The 11,615-nt window shown below is 46.4% G+C and overlaps 1 protein-coding gene across 1 annotated transcript in view; it reads left to right on the forward strand.

Moving 5' to 3' along the window:
- Nucleotides 1-11,190, forward strand: part of TRPV3 (transient receptor potential cation channel subfamily V member 3) — a 55,843-nt gene extending 44,653 nt beyond the window's left edge. Inside the window, exons 14-18 of the mRNA XM_087971051.1 lie at nucleotides 395-461; nucleotides 4,015-4,286; nucleotides 7,614-7,726; nucleotides 9,274-9,341; nucleotides 10,540-11,190. Of these exons, the coding sequence (XP_087827177.1) occupies nucleotides 395-461; nucleotides 4,015-4,286; nucleotides 7,614-7,726; nucleotides 9,274-9,341; nucleotides 10,540-10,634 (615 nt within the window). The 3' untranslated portion in view covers nucleotides 10,635-11,190. The remainder of the gene's footprint in view (nucleotides 1-394; nucleotides 462-4,014; nucleotides 4,287-7,613; nucleotides 7,727-9,273; nucleotides 9,342-10,539) is intronic.
- The last annotated feature ends 425 nt before the right edge of the window (nucleotides 11,191-11,615 follow it).

An 11,615-nucleotide genomic window follows, 5' to 3' on the forward strand; every position in this document is an offset into this window, starting at 1 on the left:
ATCCATTTATCATCTATCTATCCATTTATCTTATCTATCTATCCATTTATCACCTATCATATCCATTTATCATCTGTCTATCTATCTATCTATCTATCTATCTATCTATCTATCTATCTATCTATCATCTATCTTTGATTTCATATCTATTAACAATCCACAATATAAGTTAGTCCCCCTGGTGACTGTACCCGATTCTCCAGCCAGCCATGCTTTGAGATGAATGGACTTCAACTCCCAGATTTTCCCCAACTTGCCTGCTTGAAGTTGTCCTGAGTGGGGAATTGTGGGAGTAGAAGTCCACCCATCTTCAAGTACCCAAGTTGGAGGAGCAGCGCCATTTATTTCCCTGTGCTTTAAATTCACCATTAATGCTTATTCTTCTGCCTTGTAGGTCATTTTGCACGATGTGATCAAGTTTATCGCCGTCTATCTGGTGTTTTTGTTTGGATTTGGCGTAGGTAAACAGAATTTGATGCTTTATTCCCAGGGGCATCGGTGGATCCGGTGTGGGGTGTGTGTGTTCAAAGAAGGCATAACAGTGTTGCCAACAGTGCCACCCAAGCCCTGCCCCCTTTTTATGCATATCACACATACAAGGCTTGGCTTTCTCTCTTGCGGTCTCCATTTGGCCCTTTTTGACACATTCCCCGTGAACACCTGTAATTATTTGGAATCGGGTATGCAACTGACATGCATTGGGGCTCTCTGAGCTTTGTGGTTGTGTTTACAGATGTTTCATTACCTGACTAAGTAACAGCATAAGTGCTGGAAGGCGTTTATAAGGAGGAGGAGGAGGAGGAGGAGGAGGAGGAGGAGGAGGAGGAGGAGGAGGAGGAGGAGGAGGAAGCAGATTGTGGGCTCCTTGGTGCTCTCTAAGTTTGGTTGTTTTCTTGCAGACGTTTCATGACCCAACAAGGCAGCATCATCAATGCTAGAAGGGAGTGGGGTTGGAGGAGGAGGAGGAGGAGGAGGAGGAGGAGGAGGAGGAGGAGGAGGAGGAGGAGGAGGAGGCAGATTGTGGGCTCCTTGGTGCTCTCTAAGTTTGGTTGTTTTCTTGCAGACGTTTCATGACCCAACAAGGCAGCATCATCAATGCTAGAAGGGAGTGGGGTTGGAGGAGGAGGAGGAGGAGGAGGAGGAGGAGGAGGAGGAGGAGGAGGAGGAGGAGGAGGAGGAGGAGGAAGCAGATTGTGGGCTCCTTGGTGCTCTCTAAGTTTGGTTGTTTTCTTGCAGACGTTTCATGACCCAACAAGGCAGCATCATCAATGCTAGAAGGGAGTGGGGTTGGAGGAGGAGGAGGCGGAGGAGGAGAGGAGGAGGAGGGGAGGAGGAGGAGGAGGAGGAGAGGAGGAGGAAGCAGATTGTGGGCTCCTTGGTGCTCTCTAAGTTTGGTTGTTTTCTTGCAGACGTTTCATGACCCAACAAGGCAGCATCATCAATGCTAGAAGGGAGTGGGGTTGGAGGAGGAGGAGGAGGAGGAGGAGGAGGAGGAGGAGGAGGAGGAGGAGGAGGAGGAGGAGGAGGAAGCAGATTGTGGGCTCCTTGGTGCTCTCTAAGTTTGGTTGTTTTCTTGCAGACGTTTCATGACCCAACTAGGCAGCATCATCAATGCTAGAAGGGAGTGGGGTTGGAGGAGGAGGAGGAGGAGGAGGAGGAGGAGGAGGAGGAGGAGGAGGAAGAGGAGGAGGAGGAGGAAGCAGATTGTGGGCTCCTTGGTGCTCTCTAAGTTTGGTTGTTTTCTTGCAGACGTTTCATGACCCAACTAGGCAGCATCATCAATGCTAGAAGGGAGAAGGGTTGGAGGAGGAGGAGGAGGAGGAGGAGGAAGAGGAGGAGGAGGAGGAGGAGGAGGAGGAAGCAGATTGTGGGCTCCTTGATGCTCTCTAAGTTTGGTTGTTTTCTTGCAGCGTTTCATGACCCAACAAGGCAGCATCATCAATGCTAGAAGGGAGGGGGTTGGAGGAGGAGGAGGAGGAGGAGGAGGAGGAGGAGGAGGAGGAGGAGGAGGAGGAGGAGGAGGAGGCAGATTGTGGGCTCCTTGGTGCTCTCTAAGTTTGGTTGTTTTCTTGCAGACGTTTCATGACCCAACTAGTCAATGTCATCAGTGCTAGAAGGGAGAGGGGTTTGGGGGGGAGGAGGAGGGGAGGAGAAGGAGAAGAATTGTGGGGTCCTTGGTGTTCACTGAGTTTGGTTGTTTTCTTGCAGACATTTCGTGACCCAAGTAGGTAACATCATCAGTGCTAGAAGAGAGAAGGATTTGTGGAGGAGGAGAAGGAGAGGAGGAGGAGGAGGAGGAGGAGGAGGAGGAGGAGGAGGAAGATTGTGGGCTCCTTGGTGCTCTCTAAGTTTGGTTGTTTTCTTGCAGACGTTTCATGACCCAACAAGGCAGCATCATCAATGCTAGAAGGGAGTGAGGTTAGAGGAGGAGGAGGAGGAGGAGGAGGAGGAGGTTATCTGCTTATCTGGAGGGTAAATGCTGCCAAGAGTTTTGGTGTTTTAAGTAAACAACAATGATGCTTATTGTAAACCCCAATCAAAGAACTGCCGTCTTAGACAAATAAACTAACAGAAAATAACAGCCTAATCGAGGAACAATCAAGGACACACCCACCCACACGTACAGGGCAAACCACCTGCATATAACCAGACAGCAAACCCCACTCCCTTTTGCTACTGATGATGTTCCCTAGTTGGGTCTTGAAACGTCTGCAAGAAAACCACCAATCTCAGAGAGCATCAAAGACTCCACAATCCTCTTCCTCCTCCTCCTCCTGCTGTTCCTCTTCCACAAACCCCACTCCCTTCTGCTACTGATGATGTTCCCTAGTTGGGTCTGGAAACGTCTGCAAGGAAGACAATCAAGCTCACAGACCCCACAGACCCCACAGTTCCATCCCTGAGCTACAAATATTCTCTTCTAAAAATTCAAAACACAAACCCCCAAAATTCAGGGGTGGAATTCAAAAATCCCAGCAACTGGGCAGCGAACCGGTTGCTGGGTGGGCATAACCTACTGGAACTTCCTGTTTCCGGCTTCCGATGGGCCTCTGGGGCGGGGGGCGAGAAACAGGCCCGTTTTCCCCCTCCCAGAGCCTTTGCAGGGAACCTGCCCCTATCTCCATCAAAAATGGGCCACGTGGGGACTACTGGGAGGGGCGGGGAGGGGTGGCCGGGGCCAGCCGGTCGGTTGAAATACCGGTTCAGCACACTGTTGTGGTTCACCGGCAGCAGGTGCGGACAGAGAGCGAGGACTCGGATGAGGGCCCTGCGTGTGATGCAGGGATGGGGCCAGGACCATCAGGGAGTGGAGTGCTGCCTTCGGAGATTGTGGAGGCTGGCAGCAGTGAGGAAGAGGCCCCCGAGGAGCCTGTGCCCAGGGCGTGTGCGCGCAGGGCTGCTCAAAGGAAAGAGCAGCTGCAGCAGCACGGGCGACTCGGGAGTAAGGCTGCAAGGAAATGGCCCCTCCCTTAAGAGATAAAAGCCAGCTGAGAAACCGCAGTCCTTTGCAGGAAGCAAAGAAGTTTTTGCACTCAAGCCCCGTGGGCGTTCAGACTATCTTAGTTTGTGTTTGGAGACTCTTTGTGTTTGAAATATTTCTTGGCAACTTTATCTAGTGTTCTTGGCAGCCTCACACAACCTTAGCAAGGGTCGTTCTTATCAGAGACAATGAGTTTGAAAAAGCCTTTTAACAGGGAAGGAATGGAATTAGGTAAAGAATCATTAAAAGTTACCTCCGTTTGATGTTTGTTTCCTTAGAAGAAGGTTTGGGTCAGAACACACACCAGCTGTAATTTTAACATCCAGTTCGCCCGAACCGGTCCGAACCGGTTAGAATCCCACCTCTGCCCAAATTGCACAATTCACGTTTTTGACTCCTTCCTGCGGACACCCCATTTCGGACTCTAATAACCCCTTTGGGGGGAGCACTGAATCTTCAGGAAGATGTTGTAACCTCAAAGTTTTGGGTTTTTTAAGTCTCTAATCCTCTCCTCCTTCCCGTTCTCTGCCCAGCTCTTGCGGCCTTGGTGGACTCTTGTCCCGAAGACAGCAAATGCAATGAGTACAGCGTCTTGGGAAGCATCGAGGTCGACTTATTCATGCTGACCTTGGGCCTCGGCGAGCTGGACGTCCCGAAAAACGCCAAGTACCCCATCCTGTTCCTCCTCCTCCTCATCTCCTTCGTCATCCTGACCTTTGTCTTGCTCCTCAACATGCTGATCGCCTTGATGGGAGAAACGGTGGAGGACATCTCCAAAGAGAGCGAGCACATCTGGAGGCTGCAGGTTGGCCCCCGGGGATGGAGGGTGTTCCTTTGAGGGAAACGGGATTGAATCCAGATGTCTAAGGAGATCCCCAAGTCATCTGTCAACTCATAAAACATTTTGTATACACGTTCTATAGTTGACAACAGAAAGAGGAGGGGGGAGTTTCAAAGAGCAGGCGGCAGTGTGGAATCGAAAGTACATTCCATTCATATTTTCTTCAAAGACTGATTAGATGACTTGAATCATCTGCCGCTCAAAAATCTAATTGGAGAGCATGATTGATGACTCTTGGCTATGGACGTTTTTCATCGGATAATACACCCAGAGGGGTGAGGGGAAAAGCAGGATCAAGGGTGACAGTGAATTACGTATCTCAGAGTTGGCTACGCCCAGGTTAGTGACAGACGTAGAATGTTAACTTCTAATAAATCCTTTTTAGTTTTGGGAGTGTGGCTCGAGGCTCATGATTTAATTGGAGTAACTGCCGGAACCCTGACATCATCCAGGTCAGGGTTGTCCCAAAGTATTCACAGGGTTGCTTTTTTTCCAAGAGACTGGTTGTTCCTTGAAGACATTTTGCTTCTCATCCAAGAAGCTTCTTCAGTTCTGACCGAGTGGTGGAAGACAGAAGGATTTCTACTCCTTGCAGACATCCTGGTCATTTGCATCCTTTCTAGAGAGCCCGTTGAGGCCACTTGGAGGTTTATCTGTATTCTCAGGGTCACCTGAGTAGTGCAAATGGGTGTGGAGCCTTCTTGGAACTGTTGAAAGGACTGGGTGGTAAACAGGAGGTAGGGGGGTGTCGTATCCCACACACCCCTCCCCATTGCGAGAGGGATGTTCAATCTTCAATCAATCAGAATAGAGCTGGAAGGAACCTTGGAGGTCTTCTAGTCCAACCCCCTGCTCAATCAGGAAGCCCTAGACCATTCCAGACAAGTAGCTGTCCAGTGTCTTCTTAAGATTGGACAGCTCCAGTATTGCAGCCGTCCAATCTCTTAAACACCTGCCGTGATGTAGCGCCCACAATCTCTGGTGGCAAGCAGTTCCACTGGTTAATTGTCCTCACTGTCAGGAAGTTTCTCCTTAATTCCAAGTTGCTTCTCTCCTTGATCAGTTTCCATCCATGGTTTCTTGTCCTGCCTTCTGGTGCTTTGGAGAATATCTTGACTCCTTCCTCTTTGGGGGCAGCCCCTCAAATAGTGGAATCTTAATGTAGATGGCCTCATTGACCCCTCTTTCTTATCTATCTCCTGTTTACAACACAGTTCTTTTGGCAGCCCCAAGAGGTTTCCACACCCATTTGTACTACAGCTAGTCCTTGACTTACAACAGTTCATTTAATGATTTAATGATCATTCAAAGTTGCAATGACACTGGGGAAAAATTATTTGGGACATTTTTCCAGGGAATAGAATGGAGTGTAGTGGAATGGAGTTCAGTTCAGTTCAGTTCAGTTGAATTGGATTCTTTATTGGCCAAGTATGATTGGAAAGGAATTTGTCTTGGTGCAAATGCTCTCAGTGTACATAAAAGAGACATTCGTCAAGAGTCCAGAATCATCACGTACAACACTTAATGATAGTCATAAGGCAGAATAGAATAGAATAGAATAGAATAGAATAGAATAGAATAGAATAGAATAGAATAGAATAGAATAGAATAGAATAGAATAGAATAGAATAGAATAGAATTTAAATAGAATGGGATGGAACGGGATAGAGAGTAGAATAGAATAGAATAGAATAGAATAGAATAGAAGGATATAGGAATAGAATTTAAATAGAATGGGATGGAACGGGATAGAGAGTAGAATAGAATATAGAATAGAATAGAATAGAATAGAATAGAATAGAATAGAATAGAATAGAATAGAATAGAATAGAATAGAACAGAATAGAGGGAAAGGAAGGGAAGGGAAGGGAAGGGACGGAACGGAACAGAACAGAATTCTTTATTAGCCAAGGGTGATTGGGCACACAAGGAATTTGTCTTGGTGCATATGCTCTCAGTACCTGAAGAAGGCCTTTGTAGCATTCCCATGATCATGTGTTCAAAATTCAGATGCTTGGCAATTGACTCATACTTATGACCATTGCTGGGATCCCCTTTTTCGACCTTTGGACAAGCAAAATCAATGGAGAAACTAGATTCACTTACCGACCATGTTACTAACTTATCAGCTGAGGTGATTCACCGAACCCCTGTGGCCAGAAAGTTCACAAAAATGGGGCAAAGCTCGCTCAACAAATGTCTCACTTAACAGCAGACCATTTGGGCTGCATTGTGGTCGTAAGTCGAGGACTACCTGTATTCAGGGGTCCCTGAGGGCACCAGGAAATCTCCCAGTGGCCTCAACGGCTCTCAGAGAGAGTGATAACGACCAGATGACCGCAAGGAATACAAATCCTTCCATTCTCCACCATTCAGCCTGTTCTGACGCAGGCTTCGTCAAACGTACTGAAACACGAAGCTTGTTTGAAAAGTAAAATCTATTTTAATGCAACGCCGGGGGTTACTTTCATTTTCCAGCCAGAACTAATCTTAAAAACAGTTCCCCAAGATAAGCCCACACTTGTCGGCGCTGGGGAATGCTGCCAAAAACAGAAGTCTCCAAAGTAATTATAACAGAACCCACCCAAAAGTATCAGGAAAAAAAACGACCCGAGGACAGGGCTTCAAGAAGGACTCGGAATCTAATTGAACTGCTTTGCTTCCTGCAAAGCTCTTCGTCATTGAGGTCTGACTTTTATCCCTGATGGGAGGGGCAATCACCTCCCAGCCTTACTCCCGAGTTGCCCTTTCTGCTTCAGCTGCTCTCGCCTTGTAGCAGCTCTGCACGTACGTGCACTGGGAACAGGCTCCCCTTGTTCCTCTGCCTTGCTGCTGCCAGACTCCGGAGGCTCTGAAGGCAGCACCCCGCTCCCAGATGGTCCTGGCCCCATCCCTGCATCGGATGCAGGACCCTCGTCCGAGTCCTTCCCAGACTCCCTGACTGGTTCCCTTTCGTCCTCATTGTCCGATTCTGCTGCCGGCTGCACCGGCTGCCGGCGAGCCACAACACAAAACAAAAAAACTCCAGTTGCCTGTTGAAATAGAACCTTTGGGGCGACTTGAATTCAGAGCAGATTCTATTTTTTTTCGTCGCCTCCCTTCACCAGCGGATGGAAAAAACATTCAGGGATCTCTTTTGAACCTCTCCTTTGTCATAAGAAAATTCCAATAAAGAAACAAAGGACAGCAGCACAAACAATAATTCTTACTTTAAGATGATTGATTCCAATAGAACAATAAGGCTATATTTTCGTTTCCCACACCTTCTTGGTTTATCCCTCTTGCCTCCAGAGAGCCAGGACGATTGTGGAGATCGAAAAACTCCTCCCCAAGTTCCTGAGGAGGAAATTTGAACTCGGGGAATGGTGCAAAGTGGCCGACAACGACACCCGGTTGTGTTTAAGGTGAGCGATGGGGCAGACGGGAGGGATTTTGCTCTGCGGGGACGAAGACGGGAAAATGGAATTGCAGATTAATTGATGAATGCTGAGGTACAGAAAGTGTTTCTGTAATAATGAGGATGGAATGTAAGGATGAATTACTTGTAGAAGAGAATAATTGTAGCTAAGAGTTGGACTGTAGGGTCCTTGGTGTTCTCTGAGCTTGGTGGTTTTCTTGCAGACGTTTCATGACCCAACTAGATAACATCATCAGTGCTAGTAGGGAGTAGGGTTTTTGGAAGAGGAGGAGGAGGAGGAGGAAGAGGAGGAGGAGAAGGAGAACTGTGGGGTCCTTGATGCTCTCTGAGTTTTGTTGTATTTTTGCAGATATTTCATTACCCAGCCAGGCAACATCATCAGAGCTAGAAGGGAGTGGGGTTTGCGCAGGAAGAACAGGAGGAGGAGGATTGTGGGTCCTTGGTGCTCTCTTGGTTGTTTACTTGCAGACATTTCATGACCAAACTAGGTAACATCATCAGTGCTAGAAAGGAGAGGGGAGGGGAGGAGGAGGAGGAGGACTGTGGGGTCCTTGGTGCACTCTGAACTTGGTGGTTTTTCGCAGAGCGTTTCATGACCCAACCAGGTATCATCATCAGTGCTAGAAGGGAGTAGGGTTTGTGGAAGGGGAACAGGAGGAGGAGGAGGAGGAGGAGGAGGAGGAGGAGGAGGACTGTGGGGTCCTTGGTGCACTCTGAACTTGGTGGTTTTCTCGCAGACGTTTCATGACCCAACCAGGTATCATCATCAGTGCTAGAAGGGAGTAGGGTTTGTGGAAGGGGAACAGGAGGAGGAGGAGGAGGAGGAGGAGGAGGAGGAGGAGGAGGAGGACGACTGTGGGGTCCTTGGTGCACTCTGAACTTGGTGGTTTTCTCGCAGACATTTCATGACCCAACTAGGTAACATCATCAGTGCTAGAAGGGAGTAGGGTTTGTGGAAGGGGAACAGGAGGAGGAGGAGGAGGAGGAGGAGGAGGACTGTGGGGTCCTTGGTGCACTCTGAACTTCGTGGTTTTCTCGCAGACGTTTCATGACCCAACCAGGTAACATCATCAGTGCTAGAAGGGAGTAGGGTTTGTGGAAGGGGAACAGGAGGAGGAGGAGGAGGAGGAGGAGGAGGAGGAGGACTGTAGGGTCCTTGGTGCTTTCTGAGCTTGGTTGTTTTCTTCCAGACGTTTCATGACCCAACTAAGCAACATCATCAGTGCTAGAAGGGAGAGGGGTTTGCTCTCTGTTTATCTATCATAGCTTGCCCTGTCAGTGTTTGTAGGAGTGTTCTTGGTGTCTTCCTTGAATGGGCTGTTGTTTAATTGTTTATCTGAATTGGCAGTTCCTTGATTGGAGTATTGTTTACTTCTTCATTGTTACTCTAGTTAGTATTAATCGTGGCATTAATCTCTGGGTGTGGATTGCTGGCAAGAAGGTATTTTGGTCTTTTTTGCTTCTTGTTAGCTTTTTGATTGCCTCTTTTGCTTTCTACATTGTTTAAAATTAATTTATATGCTTTGTATCTAGAATCAACGAAGTCAAATGGACGGAGTGGAAAACCCACGTGGCCTTTATCAATGAGGATCCAGGAACAGGTAACTGAACACCACTACCCAAGGAATAACATAGTTTTAAAAACAAAGCCTAGATATTTTTTCCCTAAAAACATTTGCTGATAATAGAGGTCCATATGTCAGTTACAATTTAATAATCAATTCCAGGTAATAGAAATACATACAGGTGGACAACTTATATCTCCATCTCTCTATCTATCTATCTACCATATCTAACGTATCTCTCTCTCTCTCTCCCTCTCTCTCTCTCTCTCTCTCTATGTTTCTATCATCTCTCTCATATTTCTCCTTCTCCTTCTCTATGTCTTTCTATATGTCAATCTCTATCTATCTATCTATCTATCTATCTATCTATCTATCTATCTATCTATCTATCTATCTATCTTATGTATCTATCAGATCTCTCTCTCTTATCTCTGCTTCCCCTTCTCTATGTCTTTGTATATGTCAATTTCTTTCTTTCTTTCTTTTTCTATCTATCTATCTATCTATCTATCTATCTATCTATCTATCTATCTATCTATCTATCTATCTATCTATCTATCTACCAAATCTATCTAATCATGTATCATTCTCTCTTATCTCTCCTTCCCCTTTTCTGTCTTTCTATATATCAATCTCTATCTATCTATCTATCTATCTATCTATCTATCTATCTATCTATCTATCTTATGTATCTATCAGATCTCTCTCTCTTATCTCTGCTTCCCCTTCTCTATGTCTTTGTATATGTCAATTTCTTTCTTTCTTTCTTTCTTTCTATCTATCTATCTATCTATCTATCTATCTATCTATCTATCTATCTATCTATCTATCTACTGTATCTATCTAATCATCTATCTATCATTCTCTCTTATCTCTCCTTCCCCTTTTCTATGTCTTTCTATATGTCAATCTTTATATCTATCTATCTGTCTGTCTGTCTGTCATCTATCTATATCATTTATCTATTTATCTCTCTATCTCTCTAATTTATTTATTATTTATCTATTTCTATCTATATCTATCATCTATCTATCTATCTCTTTCTCTCTCTCTCTGTCTCTCATCTATCTATCCAAATTTACATGAGGAATACATGGGTGGCTGGGGAATTCTGGGAGTTGTAGTCCATGCCCCTCCTCAGAAGTCTAGTCCAATTCCATCCTTTATTCCAAGAATAATCAAGAGTTGGACCTCTTCATGGAGCCATCCCCTGCTTTTCCTCTTTTCCTTTCAGAGTGCAGCAGAATGCAAGACACCTCCAGGAATAACAGCAAAACCACTCTGAACGCCTATGAAGAAATTTACGATTTGCCAGAAACTACGGTTTAAGCTGTGCCCTGCAGGGGGAAATTTTAGACTGTGCGAAGCCTTCAGGGGAGCAGACGCAAAGGGCAGGATGCACCCCGAGCTCAGCCAGACTAGCATCCAGATGGAAGGGGGGGGGACGGTTTAACCCCCATTCTATCGCACGAGTGTCAACCCAGAGTTGCAAACAGGGAGAATAAGGCTCCTAACCTAGATTGTCTCAACTTTGTGTGAAGACGTTGACTTCTTTCCTTGGCGGACGAGGGAAGGAAATACATTTCAGCTTTCAAGAGAAACCACAGTACAAAATCAGACCGCCACTGAGCACCTTGTGGGGGGGTGATGCTTCCTGGTGGATTGGGACCAGCTCTCCTCTTTGCTCTTTGGCAGGCGAGAGAGCAAGCAAAAGGGGAGGTCAGGATGAGCCCCAAGGCTCTCTCTCTCTCCTTCTCTCTCTCCTGCGTCTATGGTTAACAGTACTCTGCCCGGAGGTGACTTCAAGCCAATTTTGGCTAATCTTGGAAATGAACCAAGATCGATCCTGGTTTGTGCACAGATGGAAAGAAGGAGCCTTCGGGGGGGGGAAAACATCTGGAGGGTGGAGATGGCAAAAGTTTTTGCCGCACCCGGATTCCTAAGGACACTTCCTGGATGAGTGTGTTCCGGGAGTTTGTGTATTCACCTTGAAAAGAAACATCACTTTTTTTACACGGTAAATTTGGGGAGGTGACATTTTGGGGGCATTTTTGTACACTTTGTGTGTGTCTGTGTGTGTGAGAGAGGGGGGGGGTGGGAGGAGCGAGAAAGAGAAAGGAGAAAGAGAAAAAGAGAAAGAGAAAGAAAGTGGATACTGTGTATGTGTGAGAGAGAGAGAGAAAGAGAAAGAAACAAAAAGCATACACTGTGTGAGAGAGAGAGAGAAAGAAAAAAAGAGATAAAAAGAAAGAGAGAAAGAAAAAGAAAAGAAAGTGTACCTTTGTGTGTGTGAGAGAGAGAAAGAAAAAA

The sequence above is a fragment of the Notechis scutatus genome, chromosome 1 (genome assembly GCF_049901735.1).
Source record: "Notechis scutatus isolate UNSWTSFEM ecotype Mainland chromosome 1, rNotScu1.2, whole genome shotgun sequence".
In the NCBI taxonomy this organism is placed as follows: Eukaryota; Metazoa; Chordata; class Lepidosauria; order Squamata; family Elapidae; genus Notechis; species Notechis scutatus.